Source organism: Enhydra lutris, unplaced genomic scaffold, assembly GCF_002288905.1.
Source record: "Enhydra lutris kenyoni isolate GAN:26980312 unplaced genomic scaffold, ASM228890v2 scaffoldscaffold11, whole genome shotgun sequence".
Classification (NCBI taxonomy): Eukaryota; Metazoa; Chordata; class Mammalia; order Carnivora; family Mustelidae; genus Enhydra; species Enhydra lutris.
In genome coordinates, this window is record NW_019154095.1 from 19,554,171 (window position 1) to 19,578,289 (window position 24,119).

The 24,119-nt window shown below is 44.6% G+C and overlaps 1 protein-coding gene across 3 annotated transcripts in view; it reads right to left on the minus strand.

Moving 5' to 3' along the window:
- Window positions 1–3,696: 3,696 nt before the first annotated feature.
- Window positions 3,697–24,119, minus strand: part of LOC111144544 (DLC1 Rho GTPase activating protein) — a 408,863-nt gene continuing 388,440 nt past the window's right edge. The window contains exons 8-18 of one of the 3 annotated variants that reach the window (XM_022498870.1): window positions 21,436–21,499; window positions 17,915–19,335; window positions 17,298–17,474; window positions 13,876–14,035; window positions 13,556–13,754; window positions 11,643–11,856; window positions 9,992–10,106; window positions 9,176–9,394; window positions 8,148–8,365; window positions 7,023–7,196; window positions 3,697–6,296 (exon numbers count right to left, since the gene is read on the minus strand). In XM_022498870.1, coding sequence (XP_022354578.1) covers window positions 6,176–6,296; window positions 7,023–7,196; window positions 8,148–8,365; window positions 9,176–9,394; window positions 9,992–10,106; window positions 11,643–11,856; window positions 13,556–13,754; window positions 13,876–14,035; window positions 17,298–17,474; window positions 17,915–19,335; window positions 21,436–21,499 — 3,082 coding nt within the window. In that variant the 3' untranslated portion in view covers window positions 3,697–6,175. The remainder of the gene's footprint in view (window positions 6,297–7,022; window positions 7,197–8,147; window positions 8,366–9,175; window positions 9,395–9,991; window positions 10,107–11,642; window positions 11,857–13,555; window positions 13,755–13,875; window positions 14,036–17,297; window positions 17,475–17,914; window positions 19,336–21,435; window positions 21,500–24,119) is intronic. The other 2 variants (XM_022498871.1, XM_022498872.1) reach the window with 2 other exon arrangements.

Sequence of the window (24,119 nt, forward strand, 5' to 3'; positions counted from 1 at the left end):
AAAGGGAAGAGGTCAATCAGCTCAAGCTTGAGAAACTCAGAAGCCTGCCATGGGCTGGAAGAGACGCAGTTTGATTCCCATGGAATTTTGAGTGAGTTATCTGAGCTGAAATGTGGCCAGGAAGATTTTAATAAATAATTACTGTATTCCTTCCTTCTTTTTCCTCTCCTCTCCTCTCCTCTCTTCTCCTCTCCTCTCCCCTCCCCGCCACTTCTCTCTCCTCCTCTCCTCTTGCCCTCCTCCTTCTCTTCCTTCCTTTTTAAAAGAAGATTGTTACAGGTGGAAAAGAGAGATGGGAATTGGAGGTACTCTTTGATCTTTGAAATCAAACTTGCACTAACACAGTAGCCACTAGCTACCTGTAGCTATTTAAATTTAAACTGATACGAAATTTAAATGAAACTAAGCATTCAGCTCCTGGGTCACATGACCCACATTTGCAGTGCTCAACAATCACACAGGGCCGGTTAGCCCAGAGAGGGAAAATTTCCATCCAGGCAGAATGCTCTGTTGTAGGGGCTGCTGTCGAATTTCTTGAATTCCTTTGCAAATATTATATCGCTACTTTGTTTCGTTAAGCCTCCCCACTTCTTTGAGCTTCTTCATGTATAAAATGAGTCTGAAAGGTTTCCTTCAAAGGACTGCTGTGAAATTTAAATGTGACATTAACTGTGTGTAATGCACATATCCCAGTACCCAGCACATTATAAGCTTAGTACTAGGTAGGTCAACAAGTCCATTCAGACTTGAGCTAGACACACTTGGACTTGAAAGTTACCTGTAACCTACAAAGCTTTCTGAAACAGTTTCCTTGGGAATTAGATTATTTTTACAGGATCAAATCACGCACCATGGTTGATGAGAGCCATTCTCCAAGTCCTAAAGATAGGAAGGCCTTTTGCTTTCCAAAATGCTTTGTATCTTACTAGGAAAGAGAGAGAAAGAAATGGAAATCCCCTAAGAGGAGCAATGTTTCTAGACCTGAACTATTTTTTTTAAGTCCAATGAAATGAAAAATCTCTGCAAAGAGCTGTTTATACTATAGGTGTCAACACAGCCTTGGGCCCAGACAGGCAAACCTCTGCTCTAATGGGAACTGTGTATACACAGCAAGGGTAATTACTTTGGGCTACAGCTGCCAACATGATTTAGCAAACTCCCTGCCTGCAAAGGACTGATCGTCCCCTGGAGAATGGGCCCAAATTCATTGCAACTGCACAGACCTACATGAGCTCTCCCTGCCACAGGCTCTTTGAGGTCTTTTGTAATTTGCATTCCTTGAGCAAATGGAATTTAAATTCCTTAGGCAAATTTCATCCTGATGGAACACCAAGATGACATGCATGCCATGATCTCATTGTTGAGGATTTCTGCTTTATAATCATTAATGTATGCTTCAACAGGCAGGTGAGGTAAAGCATTTGGGTCCAATCCCACTTTGCTTTCATGAAAGCTCCTTTCCCTTTCATGAACCCTTGCTTTTCAAAGCAGCTTCACGAAGATCTCAGTTGTACTTCATGGTAAGATTGTGTGTTGGGAAGGGCACAATGACATACTGCAGAAAGTCACAGGCCCGGGGTTCTGGTCCTGAGCTGCACGTTAAGAAGCCTGTAGGTAGATGTTCCCCTTGTACTGCTGAAGCAATGTGAGACCAGAGGGGTTAGCAATGTTGCAATCAGAGCAGGGATCTAATTGTTCTCCCCTTGCAGATGGGGGAGAACCTGTCCTGTTTCACAGGGAAGCCCAAATGGAGTCTTTCTAAGTTTCAAATGAGATACTCAACTTCCAAACAGAACTATGAATTCTTTCAAGCATTAACTTGAAGCCAAACTGCCTCATGTGTGTTTTTTCCTACTTCATATCACCTTCAGCATCTCAGTTGTAGGGATTATTTGAGACCTGGATTAATGTGGTTATTTTGCTATGAACCTTCATTTTCCTAGAGTTCTTCTCAATTCTGATGCTAGGGCCATGCAGATTGGTTGCTACGATGAGAAATTTACCTCCTGATTAGGGAAAGGTCAGTAAATGAAAGATGGTAGAGGCAGTGGATCTGGGCTGGAGTCTTGACTCCTTCCCCTGGTTCTGGATATCTTAATTGTCACTACCTCTCTAAGGTGTATCCTTATTTTAGAATAATACTTATGCTTCATGGGGTACATGTGAAGCTTAAATTAAGTGTGAAAAGTGGATAGAAATAAGGACCCATGAATGATTGTAAAATGAATGTTGTAAAATTCTACACCTATCTATAGTCTTTGTCTCTCCCTGTACACACACACACACACACACACACACACACACACACACACACACACACACCCCTAACTAGTGATGTTAGAAAGCACGGATTAGGATCATCTTAATTTTTCTTTAGATTTTACTTTTCAAAAAATCTCACTAGTCTTCAACAGCTCTGAAAAAAAAAAGTCTCTTAAAGAACCATCTGATTTTGCTCGTAATTTCCAATTATTCTATCTATACTTTGGTGAGCAAGATGTTTTCAGTTTAATAACTGCCTTGAGTTTTGTTCCATTCTGATTGTAACGCCCGCACCCCGCCCCACAGGAGCCTGTCCTCACAGCCAGTACACAGCGGATCATTTCCATTAGTGTCCGTGAGCATTTAGTTCTGTTTTGGGGAGGGTGAAGACATTTTGCTCACTGCCATATCTTCAGTACTGAGCGCAGTGTGAGGTAAACAGTAGGCATCGAGTAACTTGACTCAAGGAGTAGATGAAGTAAATGGGTAGCCTGACAAAGCCAACTGAACGCACAGTGGTGTCAGTAAGGCCATCTCCTCCGTCCCGGTAACCTTCCGCAGCCTGTCTGACAACTAAGGTTGTAGGTATTTCAGGCTTCAGACATAGGTTTTGAATTTTTTTTTTTTTTTGAAGATTTTACTTATTTGTTTGACGGAGAGCACACAAGCAGGGAGAATGGCAGGCAGAGGGAGAAACCAGCTTCTTGCTGAGCAGTGTTGGACGTGGGGCTCGAGCCCCAGGACCCCAGGATCATGACTTGAGCTGAAGGCAGACTCTGAACCGAGTCACCCAAGGGCCCTGTGCCTTATTATTATTTTTTGAAGATTTTATTCATTTATCAGACAGAGATCACAAGTATGCAGAGAGGCAGGGAGAGAGGAGGAAGCAGGCTCCCCACTGAGCAGAGAGCCTATGTGGGGTTCAATCTCAGGACCCTGAGATCATGACCCGAGCTGAAGGCAGAGGCTTTAACCCACTGAGCCACCCAGGCGCCCCCCCTGTGCCTTATTTAGCTCTGAGGAAACCAGGTCTGGAAGTAGAGAAGACAAAACAACAACAACAACAACAAAAAACCAAAAAAAAACCCTTGGTCTCTGTGTGTCTTTTAAAAATTATTGTGGTTTCATTTTTCCCCCTCTAACTATGCCCAGACTGAGTGTCAGAATAAAACCTCTTCTGAAATGGTATCAGTTCCCGAGAAGCAGTATTATGATTCAAACTCCATCACAAAGAACTCATTTAGAATCGGCGCCGACAGCCTCTCTACACAGCATCTGCGCGTCTTCTCTAGCTTAAGCTTTCAGATTCCTTGGGTTTAACCGCGTCCGCTCTCTGCAATCCCAAAATGGGCAGTGATGTGCCCACGTGAGGACTCTGACTGATGGCATCTCAGGTTCTCCCCGTTCTCAAATAACAGAAACTGATTCAATGAGTTCCATTTAGCAAATAATAAATTTATTAGGTGCCTACAAGTACAAAACACTGAAAGCCGCTGTAGGGGATTATAAAGATGTGTAGAAGAGCCCTGCCCTCAAAGAGCTTACAATCTAGGTGATTAGTCACAATTAGTAAGTCGTGGCGATAGCACTCGAGGTGACTTAGAGTTCCTGGAACATTCACATCCTTGGAGTTCTCCTGTTGTCAAACTGTAAGGAATCCTTTCCACGGGAAAGCTGAACAGTGGGAAAGAGACCTTTTGTGGACTTAAACAGTGACCTTGGCTTCGCTTCTGAGCATCTTCCTCTCGCTGGTTCCTTATTCTTGTCACTTTCTCAGCATCGTTTCCTAACGACCTTTGTTGGGAGAGAATCTCCACGTTTCCTGAACCTTCACCAGGGTTTCCTGTTTGTTAGAGAGTGGCTCAGTGGCAGTTTGGCCTCGGAATGATTTGCAGTCCGATTTCTCCTTCAGCAAATCTGATTTTCATTTTAGTTGCTGCTAGAATGATACGCGTTGCAATCTGTGGTTTTAAGAGTAGGCGTGAGATGCAATACACAGGAAAGCAGGCCGGACCTTTCCCTTACTTTAAACATTTAATAGTGCACTTACGGATTATATTCTGTACAGATATAGAGCAAGTTATAAACCTCTTTTTTTTTTTCACTTAGATTGTATTCACGTAAAGTGTATTTACATTAGGAAAAAAACAAAAGCCTTGAGGTACAAAACCCAAAAGAATATCTGAGGTATAAATACAAGTATATTTTAAATAATAATTTTTAACATGCTTTATCTATGTTTGAAAGCACAGTGGACATGTATACATGTTTACCTTAATAGAATGGTATATACAACATACAATCTTACAAATCTGAAAGCTATTAAAATTGAATATACAATTATATCTTCATGAGGAACACTGATATCCAAAATACTCAAATTTTAAAACTCTAATCTTCCCTTCCCCCACAAATTCTTCAAAGAACCTTTGAAATAACACTGACAACGGTAACTAGATTATAACAAAATAAAAATCCTTCTTACAACTCTCATTCATACGTTATGCACTTCTGATCCATACAAAATTCACTAATACTGTCCCATGAGTCGGTCTGTACGGTTACAGTACAACCTGGAGAAAGACCACCTACCCTTCCGAGAAACTGTGCTGGTGCTTTTTGGGTTTTTTCCCTATGATAACTATTTTCTTTACCACTAAAATATAGTCCAAGGGCATCGTTATAAAGAAAAAGAAAAAGAAATGTAGGGAAAATAAAGCAAAAAAAAAAAAAAAAGTTGCAAAACCAGAAAAACTATTTGCTGAAAAGGACAAATGCAACAACTAAGCACGCATAGCTTTCAGAAATGCCGTGAATAACAACAATCAGCACCTGTTGTTAAATTCTAATGCCGCGAGTTCAATTTACAGGGATTTCCTTGGGATCCATATAATTTCCTATGTTTTTGGTGTGTCCTTAAGAGTTTTGGTTATAAACATGAAAACGCAAAGCATTCCAACAGGTAAAACGTTCTGAGGCTTGATTCGGGAGTAGATGTTGAGTGTTGATTCGTTTTATCTTGACTTATAGAACAAACATAAAAACCCCAAATGAAACTGTGCTTTGGAGCTAGTAAGTGTGGTAGGGGGGGAGGGGGGTAGTTTCTTCCCTGAACTAATTTATACTGGTTAAAAACTCTTCACTATTTGCAATCAGGTCTAAAGACAACCGTGTTTGAGAAGGGACACAGGAATAAATTGACTACAATTATTTGTAAGGGAAAGAGGTTGGTTTAAAAAAAAAAAAAAAAAAAAAAAAGGAATGTGCTTAAGAACTTGGAGAAAAAAAAGTAAGTGAACAAGGGTGTTGGGTCCCCTTTCTGGATGGGTCCACGGGCAGTCAGAAATTCCAGGTTAAACTGAACCTGACACATCAAAATCCTTCTCGGAGGCTCCCAGTGTACCAGACACCGCATCCAACGTTTATGTCTCTGCCATTCAACCAGCAACAAACACACATACACACACTCCTCTGTGCAAACCTTTCTTTGCTCATCTCAGTGAGAAACAGCTCGAAGAGGACCATCTACTCCAGTGGATACACCAGTCCCCCAACACGCTGCAAATACAATGACATAGGGACACAGACACCAGTATCGCAAGAGAATGAAGTATCTTCATTATTTTCTGTAACGTCTTTATAGTTTTGCTTCTCAGAAGCAATTTGAATAAGAATACTTTTTTTCTCTTTTGCACAGTCTTATATATTCCAGTCAAGGTCTATAATCTAGACCTTCAACAAACAGGAAGCAGCTTTAAAAACGTCTTAAATCGCTACAATTGATCCCCACACGCCAACTTAGTTTTTTCTTAGTTTTTCAGGACTAGACTCAGAACCCAGTCTTCCAAGGACTGGCAAAAGGCGTCCAGAAACTAACGTCCGGACAGTGGACACAGCCACTCGGCTTCCATAATCACCTAGATTTCGTGTCTTTGGTTTCAGTGTTCTGATTGCTGAAAGAGTCTCGGATCTTCACGACTTCAGCTGCACACAAATGTCCAAAAGATTTTGTGTACCACTCTGGCATGTGGCCCCTGCAATGGAAAGGAAAAGCAGATGGGTTCTCCGCGTTGGCAAGCACTGAGAGAAGCCGGACGGAGCTCTGAGTATACTTCCAAGTCTTGATCCAGAAGCCACATAAACAAAGATTACTCCTGGTAGTCCCAGGTAACCTCCTGGCACGGCCACTGCACTTTTGGAACCAGAAGTTCCTCAAGGAACAACTTACTGAGTACAGATGCTGAGTGACATTGTTCAAGGAAAGCTCGAGCATTACAGAACAAAAACTGATCATGCAGATGGCTGAAAATGTACCGAGATGTAAAGACTGTAAGTGAGAATTTAACGACTTTGTAAAGTTTTGAGAGGTTCATGTTTTGGCTGTACTGCTGAATTTCATTGAGTTTTCTGGTATGAGCACTCATTTGATTAATTACTGAAACATAGGTTTATTCATATATATTCAGATTTTCAAATACCTTTGAATATAAAATGAGAATCATCTGCTTGCTAGCTCAAGCTCTCAGTTCCTACGGTTTTAAATGCACGGCAGAAGTGTATTACCACTTTCTCTAAGGGATCGAAATTAGGAAGCGGTCCCACAGAGACCAAGAAACAGGAAGGGGTTACTTTATGAAAACTGCTCTTTAGGGAGTAGATAAGATACAATGATGTGTTCACGTAAGCCATTCTCTGTATCAGACAAAAAGTCTCATCCTCCTGACCCTCACCATATCACAAAAATGAGAACCAGAACCTACCTTAAATCAGCTCTGCACATGTAGGTGAGTTTGGATTTCCCTGACCCGCAGGGTTCGATCAGATACCTGGAGAGAAGCACATTGACTCGCACCCCTGCCACAGGGGCCCGGTCGTGATCCACGGACGTGAGTAAAAGGGCACATGCCCCCTTTGGTAAATTGGTCCTCCATGTTCTGTAGAGATAAAACCAGAGGGAAAAAGATGGACTCTCCTAGAAGCCAAGCTGAAAATGGGCCCTCGTGTCAGAAGAGAGAGCTGAGAGGCAGGATCAGTTCCTGTGCTGTGTGACCCAGTCCTGGAGAGGTGGCTTCCTCTGAACTTGTCCAAGGGCTCTCAAAAGAGCAACTCCATACGGAGCCGCTACAGCGTGTTTATATTCACACACCAGTTCTCTGAAGGAGAACCAAGATGATGTGGGACTGAAAACCATTTTTACATTTCATGAATGTACTAGCACGTGGACATCCAAATGAGTAGTGCTCTGTTGGAAAGCTCTGGACTAATGATGTGCCATTTCCTAAAGGATTTTGGGAATTCCTCATTCGATACTGTCTCCATAGAGTTTACAGATTATATACAGTTCGGCTTTAACCACAGCTCCCTGGGGACTTCAGTGTTATTTCCTGGCTTATGCATTCACTAGCTGTTCCTAGCGAGAAAATGTGTCCTAAAAGGGGCAAGAATCTGCTACCAGTGAACACAGCCAATTGACTGTGCCTCTATTTATTGTATTTTTAAACATTTTAAAATATTTTATTTATTTATTTATTTGAGAGAGATTGAGAGAGCGTGAGCGTGGAGAAAAGCAGAGGGAGGACAAGCAGACTCTGTGTTAAGCACAGAGCCCGATGCGGGGCTCGATTCCACGATCTGGAGATCACGACCTGAGCCAAAATCAAGAATTTGGATGCTTAACCAACTGAGCCACCCAGGTGCCCCGAATGTGCCTCTATTTCTGAGTTCAATTCCAAAAGCATTCTATTTTCAGATATTATAGATACATTTTCCGTATCTGGAAGGGTTCAACAGAAGCATACCTTCTACTTCACATAATTTTACCATCTCATCACATTCAGTGACACCAGGTACATCCCTGCTACAGTGATCCATCTGGAAGCTCTTACCTCAAAACAACGTAGTCCCGGGCAGGATGGGGCGCCATACTGTTTTGGACATACTGGTAAATTTCAGTTTGGCTATCCAGGATTTCAATCACTTTGGAATCCAACAGGTCTACATCCCAGAGGTGCTGCTCTTTGAGTAGGCGCTTTAAGATTTCCTCAGGCATGGCAGGGACTTCGATGGTGGACCGCCAAAGCCTTAGAGGAGGTCCGTCGCTCACCTGAAAAGCATGTTTTTTTCAGTGCTAAGACAACTCATACACACCTACACTTTGAAGGCATACTGCCAACTGTATTTACAGTCACGTGTTTGCAGACTAATTATTACCTCTATGCTGGTGTCTGTAGGTATATTTAGGAGCAGGCCAGAAAACCTGGCCTTTGACCAATTTTCTGGTCAAAATTATTAACATCTCTCTTCCTGGGACTCATATTAGGGTCAATGCAATAAAACTAAGATAATTCATCTGCATGCTAACACCTGCATGGCCATCTAGATGCTCTCCACTTTTTATCTCTTTTCAAGGTGGTAGAGACAGGATCAAGAAATACTATCATGGGCCTCATGCTAAGCCATACAAGATGTCCCTGACCTCAAGGGGCTTTTAGTCCTAACAAGTTAATTTCTCCCCCAAGTAATCCGCACTCATTAAAGGGCCAAGAGAAGAGTGGCTGAGAACAGAGGAGTGTGCAAGGGGATTCTGATCAAATTATGGAAAAATCTAAGCATGTCATAGAATGCCCTAACGCCCAATACCTTGAGCCCAAGGAACTGTACTGTGATTCTGTGGAACCAGAGGATTTCAGAGAATGGTCTGGTTCCTCCAACAAGTGTGAGATAACTATGATTCCTTGCTGACCTGGCTTCTTCTCTTACCTGGGGAACCTAATCACCTGGCTAGCCAGGTCTACAAGGACGGGAGTGAGTGACAGATCTCCACGGAGAGCTGAGCTGGCCACAGGGTCTCACCTATGGAACCTGAACCCTGACCGCTGGAACACAACAAGCTGACAACAGGGCCAAGACTTACCTTCTTATAGGACAGCTCGGCCTGCTCAGATGTGGAGTAGCTGACCCAGCCTTTAAACTTCTCCTTGACCTCTTTAAACAGGCTGTCCACACAGTCCTGGAGGAAGTGCTGGTAGTCAGCCGGTGCGTCGTGATGCAGGCGTCCCAGCGCTTCCAGAGTGAGGGGCTTCAGCTCCTGCTCCGTGTAGGAATTCCGACATCGACTCATTTCCTCAGGAACCTGTGGGGGACGTGAGAGACCAAAAGGAGGTGAGTGTGCCTGTACTTGTTCCTGACGACCATCAGTGGAAGGGGCGGTGCGAGGGCAACACACCACGTTCTAGGGCAGCGCGGGCCCTCTAACTGCTCTGTTACCCACACGGCGAGGGCTGGGCCTGCCCACGTCCCTGGGTATCGTGAGGCCACATCACCTTTTAGAGGTATCTAAAAAGGCTATTCTCATGTAAGGTGTTCTTCTGCTTTGGAAAGTCACAGTAGGAGGGTAAATGATGAATACCAGGTGGTTTTTACGTGGAGGAGGCGGCTTTCCAGATACAGAATTTATTTCAGATCACTGGTTGCTTTTGCTTTCTAAGTCAGGGACATAGAGATAGGCAAATTTCATTCAACACATTAACTCTAAAGAGCTTATACATTATTAAACAGAAAAGATGTTCTTAGAAAAGGGAAAAAAAAAAAAAGACATTCTTGAGCTATGCATATCATCTCCAGTTGTGGAAAAATCTTTTGGTAAGATGTGAACAAGCTGGGTGCCCCAGATTTTGTCCTAGTGATTTATGTTACCCTCAGCGAATAACCAAGCTCCCCAGCTCCTTACCTGGAAAAGCTTCTTGCACTCAGCAATCATATGGGCCAGACCCTGAGTGGCAGCCAGGTTTTCATTCAAATCTTTCTGATCTGGTTTGCCCAAACTTTGTTTTCTCTGCATTACCCTAAGCAGAAGACACAAGGGAGGGTGAAGATCCAAATATTTACGTGTTTTTAATTAATGTGTTATTCTAGGAAACCCAAAGGAGAGGGAAAAAAAAAACCATCTTGCTGGAGCCTACGTGTTACTAAGAGGTTCAGGGGAGCTTTACTTTGATTACTAAAATTCCTCAGTTTTTATCAGCAAAGCACAAAAAAACATGAAAGGGACGGTTTTCAGGGAGATCTAGGCTGTTTTAAGCCATCACATTAAACAGGTTCGTATTTAAATAGGGTGGCTTGGAAGGTCTGGGTATGTTGGTGGGGACAAAGGAAGGCAGCTTCAAGGGGTGCATGGAGAGGAGGCATATGTGGTAGTAAATAGTGTCACTATTCTTTACGGTTTAAATAAAATCCCCTCCTGAAGGCGAGGGGACCATCTATTGTTTCCTAGAGGTTTTGTCTTAATCTTATCTGATCTCTCTCTTCTGCACATCTCTAGTTCCCTATCCTATTGAAGATGGAATGCCTCTGTTCACGTGAGAATGAGATTAAAAAGATATTTTGATAAAAAGATATTTTAAGTATTGTATGGCTTTCAGAAGCAAAGCTAACATCCCCTAGCACAATCAGAGCAACCGCCCAGTACCTTTGGAGCTGAGGAAAAGGATAAGCAGGATGGGTTGGAGGTACAGTGTGCAGTCCAGTGAGTGCCTCCTTTCTGACCTATCCGCTGTGAGGCCCTTACGTGACGCCTTCACAGCAGTAAACTGTTCCAATGGGCTCGGCCATTTCCCCGTCAGATGTGGGCAAGTTACTTATTAAACTGACTCTCCCCACAGTCTCACTTCCCTGCCAGGATATTCACCTCCTCGAATTGTGACAAGGATTAAATGAGAGAATGAATGTCAAGGGTGTAGTCCGGTGGTTGGGTCAGAGTTTGAATGTCAAGGGTGTAGTCCGGTGGTTGGGTCAGAGTTAAGTGCTGAGCAAATAACAGCCTTTGATATTTTCCAGATCCTCTGACTTCTTCTGCCACTCCCAGCTTACATACATCCAAAGAGAAGCTTTGCACACAATGGGCTTAGGCCATGTCCTGGCTTTGAGGCTCACTGTTATCCTTAGTTCTTTGAGACCCAGCTAACTGCCTTACAACTTCCAGCACAGGCTGGGGGCTTGGCTTTCTCTAGCCCGCAGAAGCCACGGCGGCAAGCACCTTATTTCCATCCAGTTTTGAGATCAGGAAATCCACGTGATCTCTGGCTGGCAGAGAGTGTGACGGCAAGATCACAAAGGTTGCCATGGAGGGTCAGGGCAAACACTTGCCAGGGCAAAGCACATACCCAAATCTAATTCTCAAAACCTGGTTGCCATGAAATTGTCTAGAAATTCACACCCCCAGGGCTGACAAGAAAGGAGGGCTGTGAAGGAAGGAGGCAAACTCCTATTTGCTTGCCTCAGGTGTGAATCCAGCAAACCCAGGGGGACAACCGAGAAGGAAAGGTAGGCTGCCCCGGTCTGAAGAACAGAGCGTATGTGTGCACATCTCGTTGGACCCGTACCTTGGAGAAGAATTCTCTCTCTTCAGAGTGTTGAGGTGGAAAAGGGAGGGTGCTAGGCACACAGCCAGGTTGGTGGGAGTCATCTGGTTTTCTTTTACAGCTGCTGTGACATCGCTCAAGAAATAAAGAAGGGTCTGTAGGACCTCCCGGTTCTCATCAGGCAGGAGCATAATGGCGGCCTTGATGGCCTGGAGGCGCTGGTCCTTGGGCACACCTGTACAACACCAGCATTTCCCCGGTCAGCTCAGCGCCTGTCCATGCACGTTGCGAGGAAACGTCCCAAAGCAAACATCAGCCCCAAAGACCTCATGCCCAGTACTGAACAAGCACTTGCAGAAAGTGTACTTGAGGTTAATATGGAAGAAATTAGGGACCGCCACCAGCGTCACTAGCTTCAAGTATTTCCTGTCTGTGGAGGAGTTAAAAATTTTTCAACACCTACAATGCCAATATCCTCCCCTAAATCCACCTCGGAGTTCAACTCCAGATATGATGTTCTTTGGGTTTACGGAAATTAGTTCTCCTTTTCTAAGTATTTTTTTTAAGAAATCCCTAGTTTACCATTCTCGATTACTGAAAACATTACACACATTTATACTTTGGTTTAGTCTCAGTGAAAAATCAGATCTAAGATATGTACAAAGGAATAAAAACTTTCTCTCAGCCTTGACACAAAATGCTCAGTATCTCTGGGGACTTTCCAGAATTATAACTGACCTGCTCATTGGTAAAATGCGGAAAGGAAGTTGCTAAAACACTCAGCTGAAACAACAGCTATTTTTCTAGTAATTTCTTTAAGTTTTGGAAAGCGTGCTGAGAAACGAGTATAAAAATATATGCTTGAGAAACAAGCCAGTAAAATAACAGACACATAGAAAAAGCTGGGCCCAACCTTCAGGTCTCCTTTACTAGGCAAATCTGTCTTTTAAGAGGTATGTGGTGGAAAAATCAAGTCACTCAAGTCCAGCTCCGTAGCACAAACTGATTAAAACAGCTCCATGGTTACAGTACATAACAAATACCTTGGTGGGGAAAATGTGACCTGTGTTTTCATAAAATGTGAAAGGATGAAACAAATAATGAAATAATCCAGATCAGCTCCATTTCTCATAAAATAAAGTCCAATGCGCTGGTTTCAAGACAATTTGAGCACGAAGAGAGAAGCTGCTTTTATATTACATCGCTGTAACACCACACCGAGCCAAGAAAAACACAGGGCTGTAAATGCTATAATCCTGATCTTGATCATTAATTTAGACAACTGTTTGCTTTAAGCTTTAGTTAAAAGTGAGAAGGGCATGGGTATTGTTTTCCCAAGTATTTCTGGCAGAAGCGGAGATGAATAACAGAAAAAGATTATTTATTCATTTTACAGCAAGATAAAACACACAGACACCTGTGAAGTTTTAAACACAACAGGCCCTGCTACAGAGATGCGAATCAACAGAACTATCTTGGTACCTGCTCTTCTAAGCATCTTCAATGACCTGTTCTAGAAGCAAATGAAAGTGTGAGCTCCTGGATCAGAATGTAAGAATGTGGGGAGCACCTGGGAGGCTCAGTGGGTTAAGAGTGTGACTCTTGATTTTGACTCAAGTCATGATCTCAGGGTCATGAGATCGAGCCTGACATTGGGCTCTGCACTTGGCATGGAGCTTCCTGAATTTTCTTTCTCTCTCCCTCTGCCCCAATCCCCCCAAAAAGAATGTAAGAATGTGTAATTGCACCAGTAATTAGAGAACGATAAGGGAAATTTGTTTTTGCATTATTCAACAGGTATACAGAAACCTGTTCCACAAACTTCGAAGAGGTCATCGTGCGGGTCCCAAAGAACGGCATGAAAGGAAGCCACAGGTTTCAGCTGGTCCCACTTTTCCCCAAGGCTGACAACGTGGAGATCAAAGAACACTTACACTGATAGATCTGCAGAAAGGTTTCTGAGAGTTTGTTCGTCATTAGCGGCTCAGGAAGGTCTCGAAAATACTGCTTCAGCATGTCTGCCACATCATAAGCGGACTGGCCCTCGTAGCTGACACAGTCTATGGCACTTTCATTCATCTGTCGCAGAGCCTGAATCCGGGATTTGACACCGGATTTTCTGAAGAGCCCAACCTGTAGGAAGAAAAACATGACATGTCAGGATAGAAGCAGCATTTCCACGGCAGGATTATAGAAAGGAAGCCTGAGTCTGAGGCTCGCCGGTCCCATGGGCCCTGCGCACAGCGGTCCTCACCTGCTCCAAGCAGTGGTTGCGGAGATAGCGCATGGCCTGCTGGATGCTCTGGGGCAGGGGCTGTCCTGTGCGCTGCACATTGACCGTCAGAGGGACCCCGAACACGTTCCGGTCCTTGTAGTCTGGAACCTTGATCCTCTTCATGAACTTGGGCACTGCCCTATTTAAAGACCAGTAGTGAGGGTGGGGAGAGATGTTTATTTGTCTATATACCCTTATCCATCTTTGCAGGGAAACCCTCTGGGCTTTAGATCTGTGCTAACAAGGTGGCTATTTAAATACAATTATAAATTTAGTTCCTCAGTTGTACTGGCCACAGTTCAAGAACTCACGAGCCATCTGTGGCCATATATTCACCAGAGGAGTGAATATAGAACATTTCCACTATCCCAGACAGCTCCGTGGGACAGGGCTATTCTGGATCTTCTGAGAGTTGGGGGCTATGAGACCCAGGAACATTTTCTCTGTTGGGGATTCTCTTTCCACTATAACCCCTGAGAACTGGATCTATATTCTTAAGGGAGCCGATGGGCTTCCTCACAAAATGGTAGCACAGGAAGGACCAGAAACAGAAAACATTCAGGACCCTAACAAGGCACTTCCTGACAATTTGAAAAACATGCTCCTGTCCATCCTATAAATGGATAAGAATCATTTCTAAGTTTTTGATGAGTTTCAAAGCATTTAAGGTATAAAAGGATCATGTAATGCTGGATGAGGAAAGAGCAGATGCGTGGTGTTGGTCCAATATAATGAAAACCAACTCCATAGCTCAACAGTGGGGGCCAAGCTAATGACCCGAAGTCAAAATAAATCCTCCTGCTGATGACCCCGGAGAGTATAACATCTTTAGGTTTCTAAAGGAAGATGGAAAAGAACAATGAAGGTTTTGTGAGCCTCCGCCAGGCTCCCTGGAGTCCTAAAACCAGGTCCAGCCCCAGCAGTAAATGGAACAGCAGGAAACCGATGTAATGCATTTAATGCCGTCAAGCAGAAATTTCAGCTCTACAAGTGACCTCTCTAGATGGGACAAGAAAGGGCAAGGCCGAACAGGAAAAGAACTGCGTAGAATTTCTCCCTCTTCCACGGATCCCACAATGCGAGGCTTTTACATTTGGTTTTGACTCACTGGAAAAACTGACCAGAACTCGAGAAGTATTACGGACTTTCAGATTCTTGAGGGTTTGGTGGGAAGGGGGTGGGCAACTCAGAAACGAGGATGTAAAATATGTATTTTTAAACAACCAGCAGGGAAAACCGGGCTCTGAGCACAGAGGAACACTGCAGAAGACAGGCTGCTCTGCCTGCTGAGGGCTTCCCCACAGCCACGACACATTACCATTTAGAGCCCTACGAAAGGTAAGAGTAAAGCGCAGAGCCAAATTTGTATTTCCATACAGTTAAGTATATGGTATCACAGCTCTAAGTATGTATAATACTCGCTTTGTCAGGGGAGAAAAGCCTGGCGGCGGAATGTGCAAAGAACACATTACGATCTCCACCGAGAATCCGAAGCATGTGGGGATAAACCGGTCAATACTTATTTCTGTCATTCAGAACAAACAACTTCTGTATTTAGCGAGGCTCACATAATAACAGCCTTTGAACGGGAGGTGCTTTGATGCTGAAGTTAAACTCACTACGAGTCCTGAGGAGAGAGAGAGAACACTGCTGACTCTCCCAGGTACCTCTGGCCACTACTAAGAGAAATGGGCTGCTTCTGTTTTTATAAAAAGCAGATTGTGCAACTGGGACAATAAACACTCAGAAGAGTGAAAAGGCTGAAGGATACCTTGCAGACACTGAGATGCACTTGGATGTCAATCTGGGGGGAGGTGTCTGCTTTGCACTGATAGCAGAGAACTTAAGGTAGGCACTATCAGGTCCCATGCATGACCCACGTGGCCTAGTGGTCTCTAGCTGTGCTGTATACGCCAAGGGCCGTATTTTTTTTTTTTTTTTTTAAAGATTGTATTTATTTATCTGACAGAGATCACAAGTAGGCAGGGTGGGGGAGGGGGAGGAAGCAGGCTCCCCGTTGAGCAGAGAGCCCAATGTGGGGCTCGATTCCAGGACCCTGGGATCCCAGGACCTGAGCTGAAGCAGAGGCTTTAACCCACTGAGCTACCCAGGTGCCCCCAAGGGCCGTATTCTTGAAAGTATGATGAACATCTGATATTCATCTGATGAATTTTACCTTCACATATACTTTAGTCTACACTATCTCAGAGCAGTGGATTCCTTGTGCTTATTATTCGCTGTTTAAGAATCTCTGTTAGAGGGGTGCCTGGGTGGCTCAGTGGGTTAAGCCTCTGCCTTCGGCTCAGGTCATGATCTCAGGGTTCTGGGATCGAGCCCCGCATCAGGCTCTCTGCTCAGTGGGGAGCCTGCTTCCTCCTCTCTCTCTGCCTGCCTCTCTGCCTACTTGTGATCTCTATCTGTCAAAAAAAAAAAAAAAAAAAAGAAGACTCTCTTAGAAAAAACATAACCTGAATTTTTTAGCACAGGTAGATTTTTTTGAGAGATGCTTCAAATATTTACATCAAAAATGATTTCTAGGGGCACCTGGGTGGCTCAGTGGGTTAAGCCGCTGCCTTCGGCTCAGGTCATGATCTCAGGGTCCTGGGATCGAGTCCCGCATCGGGCTCTCTGCTTGGCAGGGAGCCTGCTTCCCTCCCTCTCTCTGCCTGCCTCTCTGCCTGCTTGTGATCTCTCTCTGTCAAATAAATAAATAAAATCTTTAAAAAAAAAATGATTTCTAAAAACATACACGAAGAGGGTTATAAGGCCAGATGCTGTAAATGTCAAATGTTTCAAAGTTGGTCTCAATATCCTATGATATGAACAAAATTTTTCTTTCCTTCTTTGTAGAAGTATGATCTGATACTGTACATATATTTATCTGTGGTGGGTTATTTCTTTTTTTCTTAAGATTTATTTATTTTAGAGAGGGGGGAGGGGCAGAGGGAGAGATCGAGAGAGAGAGAGAGAAAATCCTCAAGCAGACTCCCTGCTGATCACGGAGCCCAATGAGGGGCTGGATCTCCCGATCCTGAGATCGTGACCTGAGCGGAAATCAAGAGTCGGATGCTTACCCTACTGAGCCACCCAGGCGTTCTGGTGGGTTCTGCCTAACCCTGGGAAGAAGGCAGCTCCACAGTGTGAGAGAGTCACCCCAACAACCAGCGATTTGTCAATCAGAGAGCTGAAACTCACTCAAGCAATCCCACCGCTTATTCCCTAAAGTGCGACTGGCTTGAGCAGTATCAAATAGGGCCTCAAGAATGCAGACATTAAATTTGGGTGATCGTCTACAGGTATCCATAAAGGATAGAACTGTTAACATATTCGGAGTTGGGACAGCTTCAAGGAACTGACCCCAAATCCCCCCAGTTAGTTGACTGAGCACAGTTAACCCTTACCAGCTAAAGCCATGCTTATTAGAAGGTGTGTATTTCTCCAGCAGGGCGGTTAACTTTAGGAGCGAGTATTTCTGCAGCAGGTTCATCTGGGCCACCGACTGGCAGTTAATCTGCAGAGACACGGAGTTTAAGCTCGGCCGATGGGAGCTCTGGAAGCTGTGCCATCTGAGCCTGTGCCTGCGGGAGGAGAGTGGGGGAGGGAGTGAATACAAGGGCTCTTCAACAGGTAGATGCAAAATCGGCAGTGGCTGCTCGCTGGTGTCTTGTCTTAGGAACAGAGAGGACTCAACTTCCATCCCATTCTTTCCCTTCCCCCACTGGAGTAAAATACACCACCGCCAAGTGTACAGCTCAGAGGCCTTGAACACCTTCACACTGTTGCACAAGCATCACCAGCAGTCATCCCCAGGACTTACATCCTCCTTCCCAACTGAAACGCTGTACCCGCTAAACAGTCTCTAAGCTTTTTGGATGTTCAGATTTCCTGGTCTGTCACTTTTCTTGGGAACCCGCAGGGCTACAAATGCCACACCTGACCCCATTTCCCCCACACAAGGGCGGAAGCAGTCCCTCCCTGCCCCCCTCCCCCAATCTCCAGAGGGAAGCAAGGGTCTCACCTATTGGACCTGGTCAGGGAGGCCCCAACCCCAGAATCCCTCCTTTCCGGGATGTCTGAGGGCTCTTCGGGTTCATTCAGTGAGTTGCCCGTACTGTCCAGGTCACTGGGTGTGGCTCGGTCGTGGTCCACATCCAGGTGTATCTGCTTAGGAGAAGAGGGGCACGGAGAGACCGAGTCCAGAGCTGAGTCCGAGTCTCCCTCATCTGAAAACTTCTCCGACCACTGATTGACTATCCTCTGCATGCCCTTCACGTGGTAGAGGATGTCATCCAGCTCGGGGAAGATGTCCTCGTTCTCCAGGTCGGCCAGGTCCCCCGAACTGGAATAGAGGATGGAGCCCGGCACGTTGTCATAGATGCTCAGGCGGCTGCTCACAGAGCTGGAGGAATTGCGTCTCTTGAGCTCCTTGGGGCTGTCGCTGTTTTCCCTCCTCAGGCTGATGTGGCCGGGGCCATGGAAGCTTCCGGTCCTCCAGTTCACGGAGCTATTATTCCCCAAGGCAGAGAAACTGCCATTGGAGAGGGCTTTGGGGAAAGTGCCTGGCTTATGATCCTCCGGGATGTAGAACACTGTGTCCTCCGGGTAGCTCTCACGGTTCCTGAAGTTCTGTTCCATAACGTTGCTGAATGTGGACTGATTGAACGGATCGAAGCCCTCTAAGTACATGCCCACGCGCTTGCCGCAGGCGCTGAGGCTCCGCGTCCGGGTGACCGGGCTGGGCGTGCTCACCGCGCTGCTGGTCTCCGACTGGCTGCTGCTGCTGCTGGTCTGCGTGGAGTTGGAGACGCTGCGCTTGCGCACCGCGGGCACGTTGATGTGGTTGCCGTTGAGCGCGGAGATCTCCACGCAGTTCAGCTGCTTCAGCTTCTCCTCGTCCATGCCCTCCTGCAGAATGGGCCCGCTGATGATCAGCCCCAGCTTAGAAGGCGCCTTGGGCTTGCCGTGGTGCGAGCCCTTGAGCTTCAGGCTCTCCATGCGTTTCAGCAAGCTGCGCGTCTTGGACTTGGCGTTCTTTTCGTGGCCCTTCATGCCAAAGCTGAAGCTGGACAGTTCCTTGGGAGAGGGCAGGCTGCAGAAGGAGTCATCGTGGCCCACTAAGTGGCTGGAGGAACAGACGCTGATGACTGAGTTCGTGCGGGGTGTCGCCGTGTCCCCAGCGCGGGGCGCATGCACGGGGAGGCTGCCCGTGCTGCTGAGGCTGAGGACCGAAGCCACCTCCTGGCGCTCGCTGAGGTCCGTCAGCATGCTTTCATGGCTCGCCGCGCTCTTCAGGGGGGTGTCATCGGGGGCCCCGGGGGCTGGGTCCTGCTTTGAAGAAAAGACATCAAACTCTTCCAGCCGGGACCACCTCTTGCTGTCCCTCTGGAAAGTCCATTTGCCGCTTATTGCACAAGGCTCGTCCTCGTCCGAGTCCTCACTCTGCAAGGACAGAATGGAGGCATTCATCACTGGGACCGGCGGACAGCAGGGAGCAGGATGCGTGCCCGGGCCGGAGGCCCAGGACGCGGCTCATAATATGCCATTGGTGTCAATTCCCCCTTTGTATCTTTATTTTATTATGTTATTATTCGATTGGATGATGATTTTATTATTTTTTTACATTACAAAGATGTACCTCAGAACTTTAACAGGAAAAAGCCTGCCCGGGTGTTTCAGGCTAAGTAAGAGTTATTTTGTAGAAACTGCTGGATCTATAGGCTGTTCTTGAATGGCTCACAGAGGAAACCTCTTGAGATCTGTGAAAATTCCAGGCATGCAAAATATTTGGAACTGGAGTCAGCAACGGGTAGGACTCCCTCTGGTCTGCCTCCAATTCTGTGGTCTGTTGATAGCATGTGTTTATAGTCTCTTTTGCAATTAAAAAAAGGTAGTTTTCAAACCCTTAAGAAGAATGATAACCAGAATATGTAGCCACCCTAAGAGTGTACAACATCTCCTAACAGACCAGTGAAGACACCAAGCAAGGGGATAAGCCCCCACAATTTTTCAGTCTGACACTTTTCAGCTTCTTACCTGGTCTTTTTTGTTCCCTTCCCGACCAGACACGGAGTAGGGAGCTAACGCCACACGTGTCCTGTGAAGTTTCAACCTCAGACATGCTCCAGGCAATTTAACAAGGCTTCACAAATACCCAGTCCTGACAGCATGGAACATTCAAAAACATGAAGTAACATCGTTGCTGACACTGCCTGATTTATGGCTGGGACTCTGTGTTATGTTGCGTGACAGACTATTGCATTTGAGCCCTCTAGGCGGGGTATCAAAAGGCACCATTCAGAAGGATGCAGGTCTTTCCCACCGGTGTGGAGAATGTCACATGACCCACGTTTCACAGGACAATGAGTAGAGAGCATCCCACGCTGACTGACAGACTCCTCTCCACAGCTCAGTGGGTGCTGAGGTTCCAGTTCATTTGTTTAAAAGGTTTAACTCCCCCAAGAAGGCAGCTTGTTGCAAGTGAGGGACTCTAGGATAATTAAAATTTGTACTCTGAACAGAGACATAAGTTCTTTGACCAACCTGATTCCTGTTTACTCTAATTTGTGACACTCACTCCCAGGACTACACCCACCTCTTCTCTTAAGAGCTCATAAAAGGACCTCACATTTCATACACAGAAGTTATGCACCACCATTTGCCTAGAATGTGTGGGATCTGCTGCCCTTCCCTCCGTCTCCCCCAACTCTTTTCCTCCCTCCAGGCTCCCATTATCCTTCAGTACCCCACAAGCCAGCCTTCTCTTCCATCCCTGCAGCCCCAAAACACAGTTACTGTTACATGTGGGAAGAGAGTTTTTCCAAAGAACTTTAGCTTTAAGTCCTGAAGGGCATAATGGAGGATTCACTGGGATTTCCTAAGCTTCCTTCCTTTAATCTGTAGTAGGCACTGAATTAACAACACAAAATAATAGATGATTTGTTCCTGTCAAAAACAGCTGAAGAAAAAAAAAAAAAAAAAAACAAAACCCTCACAGACACAGAGAACAGACTGGTGGTTGCCAGAGGCAGGGGTCAAAAGGTACAAACTTTCAGTTACAAAATAAATAAGTTTTGGGGATGTGATGTACAGCATGGTGACTATAGTTGATAATACTGTACTGTATATTTGAAATTTGCTAAGAAAGACCTTAAAAAGTCTCACCACAACAATAAAATGTTTTAACTGTGCGGTGATGGATGTTAACTAGACTTGTGGTGATCACATTGTAATATATATAAATACTGAATCACTATGTTGTATACCTGAAACTAGTAGTATCATGTGTCAATTTTATCTCATTAAAAACAAAACAAAACAGTGGGGAAACCTCAATTTACTGGCTAGCTGCAACGACTGGTTTCAGTTACATAAGGCTACTTGATCTTGGGTAAACCTGACTGGATTATGTACATTAAAAATGTAGACTTCTGGAATAAGGAAGTAATAAGAGTTTGAGAGACAAAACCTCCTACAAAACACAATCCAATTTTTGGTCTGCCCGCTTTCCTCCCCATCCTATTATACATTTTATATACTCACTCTCTTCCGATGTGGACTAATTTCCAGCTTCATCACTGCACATTTGTTTAAAGTATTTAGACGCCTACAGGGCAAAGAAAGAATGTTAGCAAAGATAGGAAGCCAAGGAGCGGTAGATAAATATTTTTTTCCAGACAGGTGACATGTTTAATGAATTTCTTTATTCTATAAAATTATTCTATAACTCAGAACAGAGTTAGAAACTTCTTTACAAGGTGAATAGTTTAAAAATACCTTGACGTTTCTTAAACTTCATTTAGATTGAGTATTACTATTTTATAGGAAAAGGACATCTTGCTATGGTACTATCAGGGGCTTCTTATTCTTCACAGAACAAACAAGTCTCAACGGGAAATTTATTCTTCCAAGAGTCCCTTGGTTGAGCCATTAGATAGCGCCACACAGTGCCAAGAAGTAAGAGCCAGTGATGTCTCCTTTCACAGAAACAGGAACAGCAACAAGGAACCAAACAGTGTTTTTGGTAAATAAAAATAAATGGCATATTCTACCTCAAAGCAAAATTCAAATAGAAAAATAAGCCAATTTTTAGACATAACAATCTTGGACACTCTGTTCAAAAATTTAGTGAGTTCTGGGACACCTGGGTGGCTCAGTTGGTTAAGCAGCTGCCTTCGGCTCAGGTCATGATCCCCGCGTTCTGGGATCGAGTCCCGCATCGGGCTCCTTGCTTGGCCGGGAGCCTGCTTCTCCCTCTGCCTCTGCCTGCCATTCTGTCTGCCTGTGCTCGCTCTCTCTCCCTCTCTCTCTCTGATAAATAAATAAAAAAATCTAAAAAAAAAAAAAATTTTTTTTAAATAAAAAAAAAAAATTTAGTGAGTTCTTACACGGTAAGGAAATTGGTGCCTCTTTGATATCCCAATTCTTTTTACAACTTCCTATATGGGACAGGATAATGTTTGGGACAATCATAGCAATAGTGTAAATGACTACTGAAAAAATTTTTATACGGCAGCTTCAAGGGTTACAACAGAGTTCATGAATCAGCACTTGAATCAGATTCTTTTTTGGAACAAGAGTGATATTTTTACTTTGAATACTTTTTTACCCCTGCCAAGGAGTAGTGTCAATTTATAATTAGGGAAACAATTTCATTTGTTGAAAATGAAATACTAGAAAAAAAAAAAGAAAGAAAAGAAACAACAACAGAAAACAAACCCCAAAACAAAAATCCTCATCAGGAAATAATGAAATAGCTGAAAAGAGAAGGCCTTTCCATACACAGCAATACATGGTATTGTAGAAGTGTGAATGACAGCCCTAACAGCTTCCAGATGACCAGCACTCGGTCTTCCTCAAATAAACCTTCAGCATTATCTGTTGTCTTCCACGCTCAGCTACCCAGTTTTCCCCATAATTGCAATTCTACCTTTTTCATAGGATAAGAGCATTTAATTCACACAAATTCAAACTGACCAGGACACTGTTTCTAGGTTTTATCTTTGGGATTCTGTTCTTGCAACTTGTCTAACAACTTGATGCACAAGGACAGAAAGTATTTTTGCCTGCTGATAAGACTGCCTTTGATTTCATACATTACGTGGTAGCCTGTTTACAGAATAAACAAAGATAGCTCAGAACGCCTCTGTTGCCTGTGTTCAGAAAAATTCTCTCTGTTGATGGGGAGGGAAAGAAAACAAATAACTTAAGAAAAAACCCTAACTTTGAAATGAGTGGATAGAAGGTCCCTCCCTAAAGGGGCATGCATTACTTAAATGACTTAGACCCACAGTGTTTGAGTACTCAAATGTTTTCAAGATTTAAAGAATCCGGAATGGTTACAGTTAGTCTTAGGTCTGGGTTTCATTAATCAAACCTGTAATCAAATACCTACTTGCCTTCATTTGGGCTTTAATGGTTGAGTGGTGTTTATCACCAGGTTTACTAGGCATGGAAGCCTCTGGCAGCGGGGGAGGGGCTCACTTCACAAATTCTAGATTTGAGTCAAACAAAAAAGACCCTGGAGGCCAGTTATATGACGGACAACATTATCTTTTTTATGTTGGTAGCACCAAACTAATGGCACTTTGATTTTGAAGCCTAGAAGTTATTTCTTGGGGCTTCTGTAAGATTCATTTGTTCCCAGGACCTCCAAAGAATGCCCACTGGGGAGACCTTAGCTACTCGGAGAGGGACCACACTGAAACGAAACAGAGCTAGACGAAAGAGGGCTCAGGCGCCGTGTTATTTCATCTTGGTCCTCACAACCCTATGGCACAGATACTACTGTTTTCCTTCCTTTTATAGGTGAGGACATGGGGGTTTGGAGAGGTCATGAATCTTGTCCAAGGCCACAAGAGTAAAACATGGCAGCTCTGACATTCAAAAACAGTATAGCCTGCATTTTTCCCAAAGTTAATCTCTATTTGATGCTAATACACAGAGCAGCTTATACCCTAAGTATGATTCCCCAAATGAGTGGCAACTAGGATGACGCCCCATTTGTCCGGAAGGCGTGGTGCTTCCAACCCCCTGGGCCCTCACAGGGGCCCAGCTCCAGAGGAATGTGTCAGTCTTATCTGCTGGGCAACTTGTACCCTGCTCTGAAGGGGGAGGGAGTACAAGGTGGGCCATCAAAGGCTCCTGAGATTTGCCGCAGGAAGCTGCAGGCACTCTGATAAAAGCAAAGCGGGCGGGTATTTGGGCCTCGTATGCAAAATGAAAAC